This window comes from Micromys minutus, assembly GCF_963924665.1.
Source record: "Micromys minutus genome assembly, chromosome: 9".
In the NCBI taxonomy this organism is placed as follows: Eukaryota; Metazoa; Chordata; class Mammalia; order Rodentia; family Muridae; genus Micromys; species Micromys minutus.
The window spans coordinates 38,656,518-38,678,938 of NC_137978.1; the positions used below are offsets into that span (position 1 = coordinate 38,656,518).

The 22,421-nt window shown below is 44.5% G+C and overlaps 2 protein-coding genes and 1 pseudogene across 4 annotated transcripts; 1 reads left to right on the forward strand and 2 right to left on the reverse strand.

Annotated features, from left to right (window-relative positions):
• Positions 1 to 9,652: 9,652 nt before the first annotated feature.
• NDUFS5 (NADH:ubiquinone oxidoreductase subunit S5) lies at positions 9,653 to 13,178 on the reverse strand. 2 transcript variants are annotated; one of them, XM_080921202.1, is made up of 3 exons: positions 13,082 to 13,178; positions 11,089 to 11,306; positions 9,653 to 9,856 (listed from the first exon to the last, which is right to left on the reverse strand). In XM_080921202.1, the coding sequence occupies exons 2-3, from the start codon at positions 11,302 to 11,304 to the stop codon at positions 9,752 to 9,754; spliced, it is 321 nt and encodes a 106-aa protein (XP_080777328.1). In that variant the 5' UTR covers positions 11,305 to 11,306; positions 13,082 to 13,178; the 3' UTR covers positions 9,653 to 9,751. The 2 variants fall into 2 exon arrangements, with proteins under 2 accessions (XP_080777328.1, XP_080777329.1); XM_080921203.1 differs by having other exon boundaries at positions 12,998 to 13,138.
• Positions 13,179 to 13,398: 220 nt separating this feature from the next.
• Positions 13,399 to 13,797, forward strand: LOC308424267 (large ribosomal subunit protein eL34-like). The gene has a single exon (XM_080921201.1). It carries the CDS (start codon positions 13,422 to 13,424, stop codon positions 13,773 to 13,775), a length of 354 nt encoding a protein of 117 aa, XP_080777327.1. The 5' UTR covers positions 13,399 to 13,421; the 3' UTR covers positions 13,776 to 13,797.
• Positions 13,798 to 17,490: 3,693 nt separating this feature from the next.
• LOC308424265 (histone H3.3A-like) lies at positions 17,491 to 17,949 on the reverse strand (annotated as a pseudogene). Its single transcript has one exon. The product of its transcript is annotated as a histone H3.3A-like (transcript).
• Positions 17,950 to 22,421: the final 4,472 nt, after the last annotated feature.

The following is a 22,421-nucleotide window of genomic DNA, read 5'->3' on the forward strand; positions in this document are numbered from 1 at the left end:
GTAGAATATCTTAAGCCGGGCCTAATGGTCCATCCAGTAGAAGATGGAAGACAGTGGTGCTGAGGGTGACTTGAACTGTGGGGACCCAGCTTAAGATGTTTCAGAGGAGAATATTAGTATGTGGCCTAGAGACCCTTCTTGTAATGTTTTGGCTTTCTGCTCTTGACCTAAACAAAAATATGCCATAGACTAAATTGAAGAGTTATGGATTAATAACTTCAGCAGAGGAAAGTTTTAGACAGTCTAGTGTTGACTGTGTTGTTTGGTTTATTATTAGTGACCTCACTTATGTAGATCTAAAATGAAAAGGAGCAAGCTGAGCAAGAAAAAAAGTATAAATACAAAATATGGATAAAACGTTTAAAGAAAAGCATGATACTAAATGGAATAAGGAGAGTAGTGACCTCAGGGCAAGAACCCACTCAGCTAGGCTTCCAGCCTGTGAAAAGGAATTTTAACAAAGTGAGAAGAAATTACAGAATCGCTTACAGCCTAGTGTAGTACGCACCTTTAATCCCAGCACTCAGGAGTTAGAGGCAGACTGGCCTCTGAATTTGAGCTAGCTTAGTTTACAATGCTAGTTCCAGGACAGCCAAGCTTAGGCAGTGAAGGAAACCATTGAAAACAGAAAGCTAGTGAAGATGTAATTGGATGTTTCAGCCGTAGCAAGCAGCAGAACTTGTCAGCTTCAGCCACGTGGTTCTTTACAGTTCTGGCTTTAGAGACAAGAGTAGAAAGGTTATGGAATCTCCCTCCTCAACTAAGGAAAGCTGCTGAGGCCAGGCATGTGGCATGGGTGTCCCTGCATGGAGGTGTCCCTGCATGGAGGCCTAGAAAGGCTATTTTGTGGAGCTGAAAGGGTGAATGAGACCGGATTGCCTTGGAAACCCTAAGATGCTGGAGATGCCAGAGCCATGCGATACCTGCTGAGAAAAGCTGCTAACCAGGAATGGAACCGCCCGAGAGAGAAGTGTGTTGCAGTCAACAAAGCTGAAGAGTGCTTTGACATCAGACATGGAGACGCACAGTTCGGATTTTGGTCTTGCTTTGGCCCTCCTCACTCTGTTCCCTCCCCCCCTTTTGCAGTGGTAATGTATATTGCAACTCATTATATGTTGGAAGAAGGTAGTTTGCTTTTTGTTTGTCTTGTTTTGGGGTTGTCAAGACAGGGTTTCTCTGTGTAGCCCTGGATGTCCTGGAACTCACTGTTCATTAACCCCAAGCCTCAGAGATCTGCTTGCCTCTCCTGAGTGCTGGGACTAAAGGTGTGGGCTGCCACCCGGCTTACAGATGACTTTTTCTGTTTCTTTCTTTTCTTTTTCTCTTTTGCCTTTTTAGTTGGTGTCTCGGGTAGCTTAGGCTAGAACTTGCTATGAGGCCAAGGATGTCCTTAAACAATGTGTCCCCGTGTCTCGTTTTCTCAAGTGGTGGAATCACAAACATGTGCTATCACATCCAGCCTAGTTTTTCCTAACGTTTCATCTTCTTTAATTAATTACGAATGTGTCTAGGTATGGGGCCTGCACATGAGTCCCTGAGGAGGCCAGAGGTGTGAGCTGTTCCTGGGTTGGAGTCCAGCTGGTCATGAGCTGCCTGACATGGGTGCCAGGAACTGAACCAGAGACCTCTTTGGAGCGGTTTGTGCTCTCAACTGTTGGGAATCTCTCCATCCCCACCCACAGAGTTTTTTGAAACTGAATCAGTGGTGTGTGTATTCATGTGTATGTGTGCATATGTTTGTGTGTGTGTGTGTGTGTGTGTGTGTGTCTGTGTGTGTGCCTGTGTGTATGCCTGCACGTGTGCGCACACGTGCGTGTGCTCGAATGTGTGAGACAAGTTGAGCTTGTGGAGGACAGAAGTTTTTATTTAGAGCTGCTCTCTCCTTTACCCTGTACAGGTATGTGTTCTAAGGATTGAACTCAGGTTGCCATGTTTCTACAGCAAGCACCTTTACTTGCTGAGCCATCTTACTGGCTGCTTCTTATTTATCTATTTAAAAATATTTAAAGATGTATGTCAATAGGCATTTTGCCTGCTTGTATGTTTATGGACTATGTGTGTGTCTGGTGCCAGAGAAGGCTAGAAGAGGGCATTGGATCCTCTTGGATTGGAGTTGCAGAGGGTTGTGGGCCACCATGTGGGTGCTGAGAACTGAACTAAGAACCTTGAGAAGAACAACCAGTGCTTCTAACTGCTAAACCATCTCTTCAGCCCCAGCTGTCTCCCTTTAACATTTGTTTTATTATTACATTAGGACAGCATGTATGTGTGTGCATATGCACACATGGAAGACAGCATGTGAGAGTTTGTCTCTCATTTTACTGTGTGGATCTCAGGTATCTTAGAGTTTTATTGCTGTGAAGAGACACCATGACCGTGACCGTGACAACTCTTGTAAAAAAAAACGAAACCAAACGTTTCACTGGGGCTGGCTTATAGCTTCACTTGGCAGCATGCAGGCAGACATAGTGCTGGGGAAGGAGCTGTATGCAGAGGCCAGGATGTTCTGAGTACAGTTAGACTCATTTGTGTTTACTCCTCCCACACTGCTCTGACGGAAGAGCAGGGATGGTGTCTTCTAATGCCAGGAGGGCACAAACATTCAGGATCTCCCTTTGGTCTCCACTGGCAGCTGGAGCTGGACTGGAGAAGGGAGTCCTTCTATGAGATAGGTAGTTTCTGCATTATTTACTGACAGCACCCTAGATGGGTGTGGGATAGCACCCTAGATGGATGGGATAGTCAGAAGGAGGTCTGACTCCAGGAGGTCTCCACTACCACTGTGGAACGGCATGGGTGGCCTCTTTGTTGGTGGTTGTCCTGAGTGGACCTCTGACCACCTGGAATGAGGGGCTGCTTCCTACTTAGCCCATTGATGGAGTGAGAACCGGATTCAAGACGATGCTGTCCAAACATCTGTCTTTCTAGTACCTTTTCTGGCCTTTTTTTTTTTTTTTTTAAATTTAAGGCTTATTTATTATATATAAGTACACTGTCGCTGTCCTCAGACACACCAGAAGAGGGCATCAGATCTCATCATAGATGGTTATAAGCCACCATGTGGTTGCTGGGATTTGAACTCAGGACCTCTGGAAGAACAGTCAGTGCTCTTAACTGCTGAGCCATCTCTCCAGCCCCTTTTCTGGCCTTTTAACTACAGGAAGCAGGCTTTCCTGAGGACTTTAGTTGTCACCATTATTGGCAGATCTGGGTTACTTGGTGTCTCCTGTATCCATTCTGTTGTATGTGGGGTAAAAAGAACACTCAGGAAATAACACCAAGTTTCTTTGATCCCAGTGTACTAGCAGGTCTGTTTTCCTTGTTCACTCTGCCTGTTCCATTTATAGTGTCCAGCATTCAGCTGTATTTAGCAAGAAGACTCAGGAAAAGCTTGTCTACTCTGTCTTTCCAGAGGCAGAAACTGCCCTGAATATGTTTTTTAAAAAGTTACCCAGGCATCGTGGCACAGGACTGGAATCCCAGAAGTGGAGGGAGAATTTGGAGTTGAAGGCCAGTTCAGGGTACACAGTGAGACTTTATCTCAAAACAACACAAAACTTAAACTCAGCATTAAACAGCAACACAGATTTCTGATAAAAATGTAGGCTTCTAATCTCTCATGAAACATTGGGAGATGTCACTCTAGTCCCCTACTACTGCCTAGAAACAGCTGGTCAAAGCCAGGTACCCCTCCCTCCCTGTGGATGGGGATACCATTTATGCCAGTTTACAAAGTGGCCTCACACAGCTTCTCAAGGTCCTGCAGCTAGAGCTTGATGCCTTTGTATCAAAACCTGTATCATTCCTGGAAGGATGGCCACAGTAAACACTGAATGCCTGTCAGAAAGGGAGTCCTGGCAGGATCCTTAAAGGCTTTTGCTACATCATTGCCAAAATGTTCCCTATCTCCCAGTGTAGAAACTACTAACCACAAAATGTTTTGAGCAGTTACAATCTAAAGAATTATTTATGTATATGAGTACACTATAGCTGTCTTCTGACACACCAAAGAGGGCGTCAGTTCTCATTACAGATGGTTGTGAGCCACCATGTGGTTGCTGGGAATTGAACTCAGAATTTCTGGAAGAGCAACTGGTGCTCTTAACCACTGAGCCATCTCTCCAGCTCAAGCAGTTACAATAAAAAAAAAAAAAAAAAAATCCCTTCCCCTTCCTAAATAAAGAGCTAGCCTATTTCTGTTAAAGGAGTTAAGTCTCCAGGTACAAGGTACGGGTGCCACGCCCTTTAAGGTGGTCATTCTCAACCTTCCTAATGCTGCAACCCTTTAATACAGTTCCTCGTGTTGTGATGACCCCATCGATAAAATTATTTCTGTTGTCACCTCATAATTGTAGATTTTCTAAGCAATGAATCATAATGTATCTGACATGCAGGTATCTGGTATATGACCTCTATGAAAGGGCCATGACCCACAGGCTGAGAAACTGGACTTTAAGGCTTTCCCTTTCTTATGGGTTGTCAAACAGGATTTGTGTTTCTCTGGTGGGGTCGAGCGAGCCTGAAATGATTATTTGTACCTGTATCTCACCCTTACCTGAGTACCGTGACAAGGACCACTGCTCCATCCGACATCTTGGCTCTTCTAGAAAGTGTGGCTGAGGGTTAAACTTTGTGAATGGTATTGTTGGATGTTATTTAATAACCCTATTAGTTATTACTATGGCCAGGCCAACCTCCCAATACTTGAAGCAGAGTCCTATGAATTTTTAAATCAGCTTTAGCACAAGTACTGGGTGAAATGCCCCTCATTATGTTTCTATACGTTAGACTGTCTACTTACTCAGCTGTGCTCTCCAAATACTTGCTGTTCGAATGTCACAGGAGTTATTTCTGCCTGTCCTTAGGGTCCACTTCTCCTGTCCACACGCTCATGGTTTATCTCTTCTCATGGTGATCTCCTTCCCCTTCTCTCTCCTTCCTCCTCCTCTTCTCCGTCACGGGGTGCCTATCTGTAACCCCCATCCCAGTAACTGAAATTTCACCTACCTGTATCTCCCCAGTAATTGGCTGAAGCCACTTTTATGTAACCAATAGCTTTATATTTGGGAGAAAGGTTTACACAGCAAAGATTGCTGTATTTGGGAATCCACTTGTATGGGGGCAACCAGATCTTGGGGTACAGAATTTAGTATCTGAATACAAAACAGCACCAGATCAACCCCCAACAAAACTTGGCTGTATGCCTTAAATGACAATGAGGTCAGAAATATCAGAGAAGGTTGGCCCTCTTGCCTCTATTCTATCTACCTGGGTAAAACTTCTCTGAGCTGCAGGGCAGGGAAGATGGCTCAGGAGATACAAATTCTCTCCAGGAATACAGGAGAACCCAAGGCTGAATTCCCAGAACCCACTGAAAGCCTGCTCTTTCTTCATTAACTCATTGTTTTGTATTTGTAGTTTTCAAGCTGCCAGTCTGCAATTTGATTTTTTTTTTTTTTTGAAAGAGTCTGAATATATAGCTCAAGTCGGGTTGAATTCCAGATTCTCTTGTCTCAGTTTACAGGTTATTTGTTTTGCTATTAAATTTACTTATTTTGAGACAGGGTCTCACTATGTAGCCCTAGATGGCCTGGAACTCATAGATTCACAGAGATCCTACTTGTGTCTCTGAAGTACTGGGATAAAGGCATGTGCCATGCCCCCCCCCCCCTCCGCGGAACAGCATTTTGCTGTGTATTCTAGCAGACTGACTTGGAAATCTCCATCCTTCTGCCTTAGCTTCCTGAGCACCAGAATCATGTATGTGCACCACGGTTTCTAGTCTACCATTTAGAACTTCATTTATTTAGTAGTATGTACGTATATCTATGTAAATGCATGGGTGCAAATGCCTACAGAGGTCAGAAGAGGGCATCAGATCCCCTGGAGCTGGAGTTACAATTAATTTCCAGTTGCTCAGTGGTGTTAGTGCTGAGAACTGAACTTGTATCCTCTGGAAATAGCTGGGCCTTATCTCTAGCTCCTGCACATACATTAGGGGTCATGGGTAAACATCAGGTGTCTTCCTAAAGAATTCTTTTTTTTTTTTTTTTTTTTTTTTTTTGAGACAGGGTCTCTCTCTGCAACCCTGGCTGTTCTGGAACTCACAAAGTAAATCTTAAACTCACAGAGATCTTCATGCCTTCACCTCTGGAGTGCTGAGATTAAAAGCACACACTACCAGAACCATCTACTATGGGTTTTTATGTGAATTCTGGGAATCTGAGTTCATATTTTTGTGCTTGTGACATAAGGCTTTTACCAATCGAAACATAGCCTCTGGCCCTATTTTTTAAAAATGCCTCAAATATCTAAGACCTTAAACCTTTTCAGCATTAAATCCAGAGGAAGCATCATCCCCAGCATCATGAAAACAATTATAGGCATTTTACTTATGGGAGGTACTTCAAAGGAATTGAAACCACAGAAAGACAGAATGGTGGTTGCCAGAGGCTCGGCAGAGAGAATGGGAACGGCCATTTAATGAGGAAAGTTTCCATTTTAGAAATAAGAGTCCTAGAAATTGATGCTGTTGCTCTGGTGATGGTTGTGCAGCAAGAACTAGGAAGGGAGAAGGCTGGGACTGGACCCAGAGCCTTACACATACTAAGCAAGTGCTGTTCCAGTGAACTACACCCCAGACCAAATTAGCAAACTAACTTACAACTACAATTTTTATATGTATGGGTGTTTGGCCTGTAGGTACGCCGATGTACCACTGTGTGCCTGGGGCTATGGGAAGAACATCAGGTCTGGAACTGATGTTACATTGTAAGCCAACATGTTGGTGCTAGGATTCAAACCTGGGTCCTCTGGTAGAGCAACTAATGCTCTTCCAGATAAATGTTTTTGAGTGTGTGTGTGTGGGGGGGGGGGGGGTAGGTGGCTCAGTGGTTAAGAGTGCTGACTGCTCTTCCAGAGGTCCTGAGTTCAATTCCCAGCAACTATAGGGTAGCTCACAACCATCTGTAATGGGATCTGATTTCCTCTTCTGGTGTGTCTCAAGACAGCTACAGTGTACTTATAATAAATAAATAAATCTTGAGAGAGAGAGAGAGAGAGAGAGAGAGAGAGAGAGAGAGAGAGAGAGAGAGAGAGAGAGAAGCGAGCCATGTAAGAAGATGTGGACTCTTGCAGAATTGGAGTTACAGGAAGTTTTAAACAGCTTGACGTGGGTGCAAAGAAACAAACCAGGTCCCCTGCAAGAACAGCAAATATTTTTATTACTGAGCCATCTCTCCAGCCTCACAACTGATTTTTTTTTTAAAGAACAGGAAGAAGATAATGGGTACGGTGGTTTATCCTTATAACCTCAGCATTTAGTATGATCAGGAAGGATGATCACTATAAATTCAGACTCAACCAGGTCTAGCAAAACTACCTTAAGATAAAGCAAGAATAGCAGGGCTCAGTTGCCTGCTTAACATGCCAGTGTTGGGTTTGGGGAGATGGCTCGGTGGTTAAGAGCAGCTGCTGCTTTTGCATAGAACCTGAGTTCAGTTCTCAGCACCTACATGATGGTTCACAACCATCCATAACTCTATAGGGCATCTAATGCCCTTTTCTGACCCCTGGAGCACCAGGCAGGTCACATGATACACACACAGGCAGTGTAGGCAATATATAAAATAAATGAATATATCCAATTACAAAAAGAAGCACTGAGTTTAATCTCTAGCACACCAGAAAACTAAGTACAGTGCAAGTATTGCTGACACTTTTGTTGCACCACATTCAGCTGGTACACATTCCCACATGTAAGAGTGTTTTGCTTGTATGTATACATGTGCACTTCACGCGTGCTCAGGGCTGACTCTAAAACAGGCATTGGATCTCCTGGCATTACAGATGGCAGTGAGTCATCACGTGTGTGCTGGGTATGGTTTTAATCCCAGACTTTAGGCACAGGTAGGTGAATCTGTGAGTTTTAGGCCAGCATGGTCTTACACACCAAGGTTCAGTATAACCAAGGCTAAACTGAGAAACTGTTTTAAATAAAAATAAAATTCCTGTTCACCAATTTGAGACTTTTTTTTGAGACAGTCTCTAAAAGAACATTCTGCTTTCTTAAATAAATATAAACATGTCTGAAGTACCTCATATATAGAAAGCCTTCAGAACATACTAATTAACTTTAATATTAACTTTTAAGTACAGGACCAGGCACTTATAAATACACAAAGTAACTGTGGGCACTGAAATGGCCCGGTGACTAAAAGTGCATACCATCAAGCCTGAAGAGCCACATTTGATCCCTGGGACTCAGAGTGGAAGGAGAGACCCAATCAATACAGGCTGCCCTCTGCTCTTCATACTACAGCCATAGTACCTGCATGCCCACACAGATACCCAAAACGAGTAAAATCAATTAAAGCAGCTATTAAAAATAATCTGTGAGTAGGGCATTGTGGCTGCTGCTTATAATCCCAGCACTCAGGAGGCTCAGGAGCTGGACACCTACGCTACAGGGCAGTATCCTGCCTGCCTCAGAACACTACCAACAGCTGCTGGGGTTTGAAGTAAGATTATATGAGGATAAGCTGCGCTTGTGACATATAGACTTGGGAACATCCCAAGTTGCTACTTCTCAAGAAGGAACTTTGTAGAAGGAACACAGGAATAGCTGTGACCTTCCTCAGATGAAGTTCCCACACCGCAGATGGTTCCCTGAAGACAAGTAACATTTTTGTGCATTTAAATAACCTTGAGGGGCTGGAGAGATGGCTCAGTGGTTAAAAGTACTGACTACTCTTCCAGAGGTCCTGAGTTCAATTCCCAGCAACCACATGGTGGCTCACTGTAGGTTTATGTTAAGGTGATACATGATTGGACAGTAAAGAGGTAGAAGGGGAAAGGTCTAGGAAGGTGGAAGCAGAGGCAGGAGGTGGAGATTGAGGGAGGAGAAGATGGAAGCAGGTGTGTATGTTTCTCTCGGTGCATCTCTAGCTTGATAAGGTTATTATTATGTCTAGGGGTTTCTATGGGTCTATGTATTTCATATAGATGGGCAGTTTATATCTTTGTTCATTGGTTGAAAGCTTATTGAGTAGAGGGATTGTGGATTGAGAATTTAACATATAAACCTGTTTGATAAATTACTGGGTGGTGGAGGAAAGGAACACAGTGGGGTGGTCGTATCCACCCGGGACAGAAGCAACAGGAGCGGTGGAGTGAACCATGCCTGAGTTCTTAGAGGCGGCATAAGAGCGCCAAGTCAGAAATCCCTGTAGTGCCAGATGACCATGCGCAGGAGCCAGCACTAGCTTGGGATAAAAGGTTAAGTCACTTTTTAATATTTACTGCAACAGCTCACAACCATCTGTAATGGGATCTGACACCCCCTTCTGGTGAGTCTGAAGACAGCTACAGTGTACTCATATATGTAAAATAAGTATAAAAAAAAGAAAAACCTTGAACAGGCTGCCCCATGAAACAGCCATCACAGAACTGCAAACTCCTAAGGCTGTTATCAAAGGAGGTATGATAATGAAAATGAGCTTTGTTATGCAAACTGCACTCAAATGCTGGCTGCTCAGTCCCCATCCCCCTACTGTGTCTCTGGCTTCAGTTCTGCAGGAATTCATCAGGAGAGGCAACTAGGATGACCTTTCATCACTCACAAACATGCGCCCCCCCCCAAAAAAAAACAGACTAAGATTGAGTAATTCTTTATTTTTACATACTTGATGAAGGAGTTTAAACATTCTCTCCAGTGGAAAACAGCAAGAAAAGCAGCTTCCAGCTGCTCTGCTCAGGGCCTGGGCTCCCCCTTGCCCAAATGGTGAGGTGGAGGGGTGTATTTCCCCTCTTTCATTAGCTTTTCCCGCTGTTGCTTGATTTCACGCATACGCTTCATCTGTCAAGGATACAAAAAGCATTAAGGCAAAAACCAAAAACAACAAAACAAACAAAACAACACCATTTTAAAGAAACGGGTCTCACTCCTGTTACCCCTGTCGGCCTGTAGCTTACTATGCAGTGATGGGGCTCAAAATACCACCACACAATTCACCTGCTAAAACTTCTTGATCCAGGTAAGTTGGCTATAAATTTAAAAGAAATCTAGATTTTTTTTCTCCCTGAATTCAAGTGATAAAATAAACTCAGCCAGATGTAGTGGTGCACTCCTTAAACCCCAGCACTCTGGACCTTGAGGCAGGCAAGTCTTTGAGTTCAAGGCCAGCCTGGTCTATAGAATGAGCTCTGACAGCCAAAGCTGCTCAAGAAAACAAACAAAAAAACCCCAACCAATCAAATAAAAAAGTATATTTGCAGGTGTAGCTGCAACACAGAAATAGAAAACATGATAGTGTACAAGCTAAAGTGTCCTTCTCTAAGATCAGACCCCCCCCAGGGTATGCCATCCATTCAGCTAAGACCCTTTCCTCCTCAAACCTTTGGTCCCTCCACCATCTTCAGAAACACATCCAGTTGGTCACACTATGTTTACAGTGCTAGATTTACAGGGTTTGACAGCTTCTCTAATGAGGGCTGTAAAATGGACCCACTCCAAAGTTTTCTTTTTAATTTTGTAAAAATTATTTTGTTACATATATGGGTGTTTTAAATGCATATATGTCTGTGCACTAGAAGTGTGCCAGGTGCCTGTGAAGGCCAGAAGATGGAGTCAGATCCATTGGGAATGAAGTTACAGATAGTGTGAGCTGCCCTGTGGGCACTGAGACTGGAGGAGCAGCCTGTGCTGTTAACTGAAGAGTCATGAGCCATCTTTCCAGCCCCATGCAAAACTTTTCAAGGTGTGAATTCTTCATTTATAGATTACTTAAAAGACAAGGCTTACATACACGTACAATTCTGATTATACCAGAAGACAGGCTAAGAGGAGGAAGAACAGGCAGGCCCTCCTCAGATCCAAAGGGTCTTAACTGCCTTTGTTGTCAGGAGTCTTCCCAATTACAAGTGAGCAGTCATTGCCCAAAGAACAACTGGCACACACTGCAGCTGGCCCAGGGATTTAGTACAGTGACAATTTACCCAACATGTGCAAAGCCCTGGATTTAATCCCACCAGGGCCAGAAGAGAGGAGGGGGAGGAAGTAATTCAGCTTCACACCCATTATTCTCTCACCGTTTTAAACCGAAGAAAGCATTCTTCAAAATCCTCGTATTCTATCTTGCACTCCTTTTTAGCCCGGGTAGCACCAATCCCATGTGAACATTCTATCCACTCTTTTTCAAAAGCGTGGCATCGAGCAGCATTCTTGTAGGGCTGTTCAGCACTGAGGAATACAAAGTGACGGTCTAGGCTAATGCCCAGCCTTTTCTGCACATCAAGGAAAGGCATGGCTGTAAAAGAACATGGAAAAAATGAGAGTGTGAGAAAACGGCATGTTTCTGAGAAGGAGATAGTTCATCTGTGAAGGCTAAGGCCCCAAATTTCTTCTCCCCAAACTCTTTTGTTTTTTGAGATAGCATCTCATTCAGCCCAGGCTACCTTTCAGTCCTGCTGCAGTGAAAGACAGCCTTGATTTCCTTATCCTCCGGCCCCATTCTTCCAAGTAGTGAGATTACCAAACTTTTTTATTAGACAGGTTCTCCCAGAGTAATTTGGGGGCTTTCATAAAACTCATTAAGTAGAAAACTAAATTTTTTTTCCTATATATAAGGATATTTTTGTCAAGGGCGAAAACATTATTTTGACTCAAATAAACAAACAAAAAACAAAAATATAAACAATACAAGGAAAATAAGTAATATAAGCACATATTTATTTACATTGTTCTATACATTTTTTCCATCCTAACCTAGATGACACATATCTTTGGATGCTCTCATCTATCTCTCCCTTCATAGAAGTAGTCTGTTCTAGGCTGGAAGGATGGCTTAGAGGTTAAAAGTGCATGCTGCTCTAGCAGAGAACTCAAATTGGACTCTTAGCAGCCACTTTGGGTGGTTTACAGCCAACTGTAGCTCCAACGTCAGGGGATATGGTGTCTGTGGTTTCATGGAGTAGCCACAATCACATGTTCATAGTCATACAACCACACATAATTAAAACTTAAAAAATTTAAAAAGTACTTTATCCATTACTATAACAGACTATTTACTTCTATGTTTTTCCTGCTAATTTTTGCTTTGAGAGCAAAATGGAGCAGATGCCAGTTAACTGCTAAAAATAAATGAACAAGTCAAATTAAAATTTTTTAAAAATCAGGAAATTTCAAACAACTTACACATACAACTGTAAAGCAATGAATAGATTCTGGTGCTCAGTAGAATTATAACAGACATTGAGCAAAAAGAACATATGAAAAAATACATAATAAAGTTGACATAGAACAAAATCCCAAATGGCAAAAGTGCTTAAGACTAGAAAGCAAGCACATCGCACACATCAATATCATCCTGTGCACAGAAATTTAGGGGTGAATTTAATTTATAAAGTTCCCTCCCATTCTTTTAGTCATTTACAGTGTATGTTACTGGCAAATAGGGGAAACAGCTCATCATAAGCACTGGAGACCCACACTGGGAAGGAAGCCCTCGGGAGAATAGAAAAAATCCCCGCACCCACATAATTCACAACTATCTAGTTCCAGAGGCGGATCTACATCACACACACACACACACACACACACACGCACGCGGCAATGACAACAGAAGTTACAGCAATGACAATAGAAGTTACGGCAATGAGCACGATTTGGAGCGGATGATTAGCCAAATGCACAACAAGAAAAAAGCAGAGGGCTCAGGAGGTTGGGGACCAAAATCAGGATGTAGCGCACGCCTTTAATGTCAACGCTTGGGAGACAGGCAGGTGCTTCTCTGTGAGTTCAAGGACGGCTTGGTCTACAAAGTAAATTCCAGCCAGAGCTACGGAGAGAAACGATGTCTCAAAACAAAAAAAGAAAAAGGAGCGGAATGTCGGGGTAGGAAGGAAGCCAAGGCAGGAGTCCCGCAGAGGACGGAATTACTCTGGGGGAGGGGGGGACCTAGTTGTGGGTTGAAGGAAAGGCAGGAGGACATGCCCAGACCTGGGTCACCCACAAGGAGAGAAAATTTGTCAAGGAGCAATCCCTAGCGAAGCTTCTTAGCTACGCGGACACAGCAGCGCCTACCGCACTTCACCAGTGCCCTTGTCAGGTCCCAGGGCGCAGCTCACGACTGCCGGCTTCCGGAGGCCGCAGACGCCTGCCGTAAAGGACGTCCGCAGTGCGACATCTACAGAGCGACGCCGTAAATCGACCGCCAGCCGATCCCCTGCGGGAAGGTAGAAACCAAGCACAGCGGTCTGCGCCTGCGCAGTCAGCTGCCGAGCCTCCAGACTATAACAGCTGATAAACTGACCTTTACTCGAGCTACTATGCCGGTAGTGAGTTCTCCCTTTTACCACTGTCAAGACAGTTGATTGTTCTCTTCCTTTTCCTCTTCCGGGGACGGTGCTTAGAGGCACTCAAGATGGTCCAGCGTCTGACATACCGTCGTAGGCTTTCCTACAATACAGCCTCTAACAAAACAAGGCTGTCTCGAACCCCTGGCAACAGGATTGTTTACCTTTACACCAAGAAGGTTGGGAAAGCACCTAAATCCGCATGTGGCGTGTGCCCGGGCAGACTGCGAGGGGTTCGTGCCGTGAGACCCAAAGTCCTTATGAGATTGTCTAAGACAAAGAAGCACGTCAGCAGAGCCTATGGTGGTTCCATGTGTGCCAAGTGTGTCCGTGACAGGATCAAGCGGGCTTTCCTTATTGAGGAGCAGAAAATCGTTGTGAAAGTGTTGAAGGCACAAGTACAGAGTCAGAAAGCAAAATAAATATGCAGCTTTTTTAAGTAATAAAAATCAAGACTTGAAAAAAAAAAAAAAAAAGACAGTTGATTGTTGTGCTACATGAGCAAGGTCACACTCGAAAAAGAGTATTGCTTTCCTCACACCAAGAAAATGTACTGATTAAAGCTCATGGGTCGTGACCCCAAAACATGTGTGACTCTGTTTCCCAATCTCACCATGGCTGTTTCCCTTTCTCGTAAAAAGCATAATAGCCGGCTGGAGAGACAACTCAGAGGTTAAGAGCGTTTGTTACTCTGGGAGAGGCCCCCGGTTTTACTCTAGATTAACCGGAGACCCAACCTCCCCTTCTAACCTCGGCAACAAACCAGGAGCACAGATGTAGGCTGCACATACATGAAGACAAAACACTCGCACTTAAAGTAAATCTTGAAAGAAAGATAATAGCTCCTAGTGTAGTGGTCCACACCTTTAAACTCCAGAATTTAAGAGACAGAAGCGGGTAGATCTCTGAGTTCTAGGCCAGCTAGGGCGACATAGTGAGGTCTTGTTCCAAACAAACAATCAGCTCTAGAGTTGCTATAGGGACTTCTTTATACTGTGACACGATGAAAAAAGTTCTCTGAGGAAAAACATCCTTTGATGTATTAGCTGACATTTGCATCAAAGCAATCAGAAAGCTGAAACAGGAGGACGGATCCCTTTGAGTTCAAGGCTGGCCTGGGTTATAAGGCAGATGCTGTGCTTGCAAATAAACCATTTCTGGAGAAAATTCCCAAGGTCGATGTGATGGGTTGAACAGGAATGGCTCCCATAGACACACCTGTATGAACACTAGCCTCATAGGGAGTGGCACTATTAGGAAGTGTGGCCATGAGAGTAGGTGTGGCCTTGTTGGAGAAAGTGTGTCACTATTGGGGAAAGATTTGAGGTCTCATGCTCAAGCTAAGCCTGGTGTGGATTTGTCTCGTTTTGCTGCCTGTTGATCAAGACGTAGAAATCTCAGTGCCTTCTCTAACACCATGTCTCTCTGCATGCCTCCATGTTTCTTGCCATGATGATAGTGGACTAAACCTCTGAAACTTTAAGTCAGCCCCAGTTAAAGAGTTGCTGTGGTCATGGAGTCTTTCCCTAGCGATAGACAACCTAGTAAGATTGTCCACAATTTATTAATTTCGTTCAGTCACTCCAACTTGCTCCATCGATCGGCTTCCATCAGCTGGACATTCCACACGAAATTGGTTTCCGTTCAATTATACTTTTCTGAGCACTCAATCTGTGTCCAGCCAAATAGTAGCTTACTATGGAACTAGTGAACCATGCGCACAGAGTTCTAATTACAAGGAAATGATGCCCCCCCCCCCCCCCCGTCCAGCTCACTTTTCTCCTTGTGCCACTGTGAAGGGCTGCTTTGAGGTCTCATGCTCAAGAGCCATCAGGCGACTAGCCCCCTGCAGTCCCGGGGCTAGAACCCAGGCACCATGTGCTAGCACAGGCTTTGTCACTGAGCTGCATCTCCAGCCACCCTGGAGTTCTTGTTTCTCCCTGGTATCATGTTTCCAGTCTCTTAGGCAAGTAAGTCAGATTCCTTCCGCAAATTTCCAATGTATTTCTCACTTCCAGTGAGAACAGGGCCACTGTAATAAAATGACTATAAGGGCGTGTGATCAGTGACAAAAATAAAGCTCACGCAACACTCAAAGGAGGGAGCCGTTCACTCTGGCTAAACCGTGGAGTTGATGTTTCAAAAGGCTAAAATTCTTAGGTTTGATGTTCAGTTTCCGAATCTTAAGATATGCTGTCTTCCACTCCCTCCCACACTTGTGTCTTCAGTTGTCCAGAAATGAAAAATTACATTGTGTGATTGTGTGTGTGTGTGTGATTGTGTGTGTGTTGGTTCCATCCTTCTACCTAAATCCAGGGGATTGAACTCTAGGGGCTCAAGCAGAATTAATTCAGGCCATCAGGCCGTTCCCCGATGAGCTTTCTCTTGATCTAAAGTTTGACTCTCTTCTGCCTCACACGCTGTTACTCTCCCCTCCTCAAATCCAATCATACCATTTGTCTCACCAGCTTCTGATGGCAATTCCAATCCTCCAGACATTTCTAAACCCCTTCTCTAAGCCCCATCTCAGTTCCCGCCAGCCTTATGTCCACTGTAGATCTGAATGTGAGCAGGTACCCACCACAGGACATCTCAGACAACAGGGTCCTCACAGGCAACGACAGCCTTTTCTCCCAAGCAAATGCTGGAAAACTACAACTCCCAGACCGAGCAGGAACTGCATCTGAGTTGTAGCTATGGTGCCCAGGTTTTGGGAATTCTGTCTGTTGGGTTCCAAGACAAAGATGTGTTTGTGAGTCCCCAATCACTGTGTCCCTTACCTTCCACACCCTCCCTCCTCAATGCCTCTTTAGGACTGTATAAGGAAGCAAAGGACTTTATACCTGTCTTCACCTCTCAGACATAGAGACTCCAAGACCCTTGCAATGAAAGGCCTGCTGCCCCAGCAAACCCCCTGAAAAAAATTTAGCAGTGGTTGCCAGAGGACCAGGTACTGGATCTCATTGATGGTACAGGCTTATCTCAAGTGAGGACTGTCCACTCACAGGACTCTGTCCTGGGCCCATTCACATAAGGGAAACGTTAAGTGTCTTACACTGTTGTGATGAAGATCTGAACAGTGTAAGCCTACAAAGCCTGGCCCAAGGGAAGCCCTTGGTGATGGAAACTCCCAGGCCAGCTATTGAGCTGTAGGACAGAAGGCAACCCCTGTGGATTCCACGTGGAGATGGAGGAAACACCAAGCTGAATAAACCAAACCAGGAATCCTTAAGCAAAGTGAGTCAGAAACAAGGCGGTCAGGCCCAAGATGCCAGAGGCAACTGGAGGACGCTAGATAGTCTATCCTTAGAGCTCCCCTTGGGAGGCAGAGGCAGGTGGCTCTCTGTGGATGCAAGGCCGTCCTAGTCTACATAGTAAATTGCAGGACAGTCAGAGCTATATAGCAAGACTGTGGCACAAAACCACAAAACAAACAAAAGAACTTCCTGTAACTTTAATTTTTTTCAAACCTTATTTTTTTTTAAGATTTATTTATTATATATAAGTACCTGTAGCTGTCTTCAGACACACCAGAAGAGGGCATCCGATCTTATTACAGATGGTTGTGAGCCACCATGTGGTTGCTAGGATTTGAATTCAGGACCTCTGGAAGAGCAGTCAGTGCTCTTAACCACTGAGCAATCTCTCCTGCCCCCAAATCTTATTTATTTATTTTTTATAGTTTAATGTATTTTAATAGCAAACTTACAGGAACAGCACAGAAGACAGACAACATTAAAAACATGTACTTACATGTAGGACAACTCAGTTAGAAAAGTATAGTGGATGGATGGAATCTACCGGATGATAAAAACGCTACAAACACCATTTTGTTGCCGTCAATAAGAAATTTACTTATTTTAAAAAAATCCAAATGCTGGCGTTGTCCAGAAAATTTAACAGGTTTATTTATAATTGTTATAAAGTTGAACTGTTGAAATGTGTTCACTGAAACATTTTACTTGCATTAATGCTTTACATCTTGCATTTATATTAAAAATTCACACACAAATGAACGTGGAGAAACTGCCAGTACCTGATTCTGTCCCCTATGTTTCCACTCGCAACCAGATACTTAGGCACCTTTGACCCCATGGAAAAAATATCTAACATTCAGAACTACTGATAACAGGAAGAGGAAAAAAATTTTTTTTGAGAATGAAATGTTTCCCCTCATAGTGGACTCTTAAGCACGTTCCCCGCGTATGCGGCGTGCTAGCTGGATATCTTTTGGCATAATTGTTACACGTTTGGCATGGATAGCACACAGGTTGGTATCTTCAAAAAGGCCAACCAGACAGGCCTCACTTGCCTCCTGCAAAGCACCAATAGCTGCACTCTGGAAGCGCAGATCTGTTTTGAAGTCCTGAGCAATTTCTCGCACCGGACGCTGAAAGGGGAGCTTGCGAATAAGAAGTTCAGTGGACTTCTGATAGCGTCTGATTTCACGGAGTGCCACAGGGCCAGGCCTGTAACGATGAGGTTTCTTCACCCTCCAGTAGAGGGCGCACTCTTGCGAGCGGCTTTTGTAGCCAGTTGTTTCCTGGGTGCTCTACCACCGGTGGATTTGCGGGCAGTCTGTTCTGTACGAGCCATGGTATGGGCACCTCCTTACTTACCCCCCTTCTCCTTCGACTGGAGCTCAGCAAGGGAGAGGCGGCGCGGCGAAGGCTGCGAACACCCCCAAATCTTATTTTTAATGATGGCTCCTAAATGCTTTAACCTCCCTTGTAGTCCACCATGGATGGTAGTGAACCTGTTTAGAAAGGTTCTTTAGAGTAATTCCCATTTGGAAATCAGCAGTTCAGTTCACAGGTTAACTGGCGGCAGCACCTCGATCCACAGCAGACACTTTGTGGATACACTAGCAGTCCAGTTCCACAGAGTTGGGTTAATAACGGGTGACATGGCCTCAGCCTCGGCTTCAGTCAGGAGGGACTAGGGAGGAATGCCAGTTCTCAGCTGTGCCTTTCTCAGTGAAGCTAAGGTCAGCGAAGACTCTCGAGAGCCACAAGTTTTGCATAGCTTGCTCTATAAGCAAGCCAAGTTCAGCCTCTGTCACCGCCCCTGAGTCCTATGTATACCCTCCAAACATCACATGTCCTCCACGGGTCTTGCCTTAGCACATGCATCTGTCACAGCTGACATCACTCTGCCAAGCAGCCCGAGTTTGAGGAAGCAGCAGCAAGAACCTGCAGAATGTCACCACAAGATTTTTGGTGTGTGTCCCTCTATGGAGTCCTGAAATGTAAGATAGACAATACATGTTGTTAACAAAGTATCTTCCATCATGTGTCCTTTCACATGCTTGCTTTAGCAGAACATGCTTTCTCTTGTGTCTGCTTTAGCTAAATATTTATTCACATGCTTGCCCCAGCAAAACACCACCCAACTGACTTTGCAAAGAGCCCTTAAGTTCCCACCTCAACTCCCCTTGGGCTGGAAATGTGCCTTGGCTGATAGAGTATTGGATCCCCAGAACCACATAAAAACACAGGTGATGCAAACTTGTCATCTCAACTCTTGGGAGGTGGAGCTAGGAGGTAAAGTCAGGATCACCTTCAACTTCAGCAAGAGACAGCCTGAACTACAAAAGACCCCGTCTCAACTCAAGACTTCCTCTTTGTTGATGCATGAATCTGCCTCTTGACCCAAAACACTGGGCCTCCCAAGTCGTATGATTACACAAAGCACCGAAAAAGCCAACCAGGCAGCTTACTACACCCACCATACATTCTCACCCTAAATAACACACTGGACTCTGGTTTCATAAACCAAATAGCTTTATTACCAAGTCAGCATCCCCAACAGCTGGTAAAACTACTGCAGGGATGCTACCTGGGCCCAGGAGCCTTCCCTAACACACTCTGCTCTTAGAGGCATACAACCCCAAACAAAGCCAGGAACTGTTGCTCTTCTGTCCACTAGACTGTGAGGTAGCTTAGAGAAGGCTTAAAGCATTTGACCTGGGGGACAAGGATCCCAGGTCAGTGCTGAGCAGACATGTAGACATGCCCTTCACTCATCAGTTAGGAGCTGAGATAATAGGTAATACAGGAGCTCGGTGCCATAGTGGAAGAGTCACCAAGTCCCTTACAGGAGGCTATAAAGACAAAATGACGGGGCATGATGGTGCACTGCAGACACAGTGTACCTCAGAAGTCCTCACAGTCTAACTGCCCTGGTACCATCATTACCACTTGATCTATGTCACCTGAAATCTTCCATGTGTATCCACACATGTTCAGGTGTGCACACACCTTGAGGCCTGAGAATATCCGGGTTTTCCTCTATCATTCTCCACTATAAGGCAGTCCCCCTAACCCCTGAACCATCTCTCCAGGCCCTCACCAGTGTTTTTGAGAGCTTTAGATAACTCTGACAGGTCTCAAACTGTAATTACAGTCTTGAATCTTTCTACTTCTCAAATGTTGGGTTCACAGGTGTGAGAAAACTTGCCCAATGTATGTATTAACCATTTCTTGCATTAAAAAAGAGTAATTCTGGAGGCTGGCTTGTCTGTTATTTTTAATGATGTGTGTCTTAGGTGGAGGTATGTGAATGTTGTATGGGTGCTTGAGGCCAGAGGCATCAGATCTCCTGGAACTGAAATTACATGTGTCCCAGGGCAGCTGTGAATGAAGTCCTGTACAAAATCATTAATTAAAAAAAAAAAAAACCAATGAGGGGCAGAGTGTGGTAGTGAACACCTTTAATCAGAGGCAGAGGTGGATCTGTGTGACTTCAAGTTCAGCCTGGTTGATATAACCAGCTTCAGGTCAGCCAAGGGTACTCGAGACACCTCAAAACAAAGCAAAACAAATGAACAAACCTTGAAAGTTGGAATTAGGCCACAGCTTTAATCCCAGCAATTGGGAGGCAGAGGTAGGCAGATTTCTGTGAGTTTCAAGGCCAATCTAGTCTACAAAGCAAGTTCCAGGACAGCCAGGGCTATTACACTGAGAAATCCCCTCCCCCAAACAAAACAAACAAAATACTTTAAAGAAGCATCTTTGTGTCTATTTATTCATTTATTTATTTAGATTTATTTTATGTGAGTACACTGTTGCTGTCTTCAGACAAACCAGAAGAGGCCATCAGATCCCATTACAGATGGTTGTGTCACCATGTGGTTGCTGGGATTTGAACTCAGGACCTATGGAAGAGCAGTCAGTGCTCTTTTTTTTTTTTTTTTTTTTTTTAAAGATTTATTTATTATATATAAGTATACTGTAGCTGTTTTCAGACACACCAGAAGGCATCAGATTTCATTACAGATGGTTGTGAGCCACCATGTGGTTGCTGGGATTTGAACTCAGGACCTCTGGAAGAACAGTCACTGCTCTTAACCATTGAGCCATTGCTCCAGCCCAGTCAGTGCTCTTAACCACTGAGCCATCTCTCCAGCTCTAGAACCAAAAGTTTAAGGCTGAAGCCTCCAGTCTGGATTAGGAAAAGTATATTCATAACGATTTTTGAAATCATCCACTTGTGTCCAATCTTATCACACTGGGACACACATTATCATCTACAAAGCTCATGCTTGAGAACAGTGTACATAATAAATTAATTGGTTAAAAAAGCCTTTTGGTTCTGATCCTTTATGGGGAATGAGCCCAGACTGTTGGTGTTAGAGTTCTGGAATCACCACTTAAACCATACATGCACCATCTCAGTTAAGCAAGAAGAGTTTATTGAACACACACCATAATACTGGACATCCAGGACCGCAGAAGGACTGGGGAACCTAACTGCAGTCCTAGTCTGCTCTCAGTGTAGACTTGTTATAGGAAAACCAGGTTCACAAATTAAAGGGCAAGGAGGGAGCAGTTGGCTCACTAGGCAAAGTATTATCAGCTAGCCTTTAAGCTGATCGGTCCTGAGTAGGGTGGATGGGTGAACAGGAGAATTTCAGAGCATTGAGATAACAGAGCATGAGTATTATAACTTTTTGGCTTATTAGTAGCATTCTTCAGTATCAGCCACAAAAACCCACACTTAAGTGCAGGCAGGGTGGCCTGGGGGCCAGCTCTGACTCAAGCTGTTTTAGACATGACAGCTTATATTGACCTTTGATTTGGTGAGTCCTACGTAAAGCTTTGTGGAATTTAACATTAGCAAAGCTCATACAGAACATTCACAACATACAGAATAGGGTATGTGGTCACATGTCCTTGAGTTAAGAGACTTCTCTGTGTCAGTGACTGGCAGGCAGGTTACAGCAACAATATGATATGAAACATCTGGGAGGTATGGGACACAATGGCTACAGATACTTTTGGGGGGGGTCAGACAGTAACAGTTGGGACATCAGAACTGTTCTATATGCAGCTCAGCTAAGCACCCTGGCAATATATTCAGTTCCCCTGCTTTTCAGTTTACCTTTGCTTATAGAACACAGACCAGGGAGATACCTCAGTCTTTAAAGTGCCCAGACCCAAAATTCAAAAGCCAGGTGTTGGGGGAGGGGGATGAGGTAGGTGGATTCCAGAGGGGAAACTTGGAAAGGGGATAACATTTGAAATGTTAAAAAAAAAAAAAAAAAAAAAAAAAGCCAGGTGCCCCCCTGGCAATGGGCAAAAAGGCACCTTGTTGGTGTTGTTCTTCTATCAGTCTTAAATCATCTTATATGGCAGCCCTCCATTTATCCTAACTTGATGCCTGACTTGGTGGCCAAAGCTGTCTGGGGACATGGTGAGGTCCCAGCTTGTGCTGCCACTGAGGCCATGTCAGATTCCATGGCTACATAGCCATGGGTTGGTGCCACTAGAGATCATGGGGACATCCCTGGTGGAGGCAGCCGCTGGGACCACATGGATGTCCAGCGGCTGTGCATAACTGGCCCCACCCCTCACTGGATGTGGCCTCTGGAGGGCTGGCCCCATCTGTTGCTCGTGGCAGCATTTGGGAGAACAGACCCTGTGCCTCCCCCAGGTAGCACAGTGGAGCTAGTTCTGGTAGCTGGGGTGTAGGTGAGCCAGCCCTGAGGGTGTTAAGAAAGTGAGTACCACTCGTTTGCTGTGGGGTGGCACGGATGCAGACGTGATGCCTCCCAGACCCTAGCCACC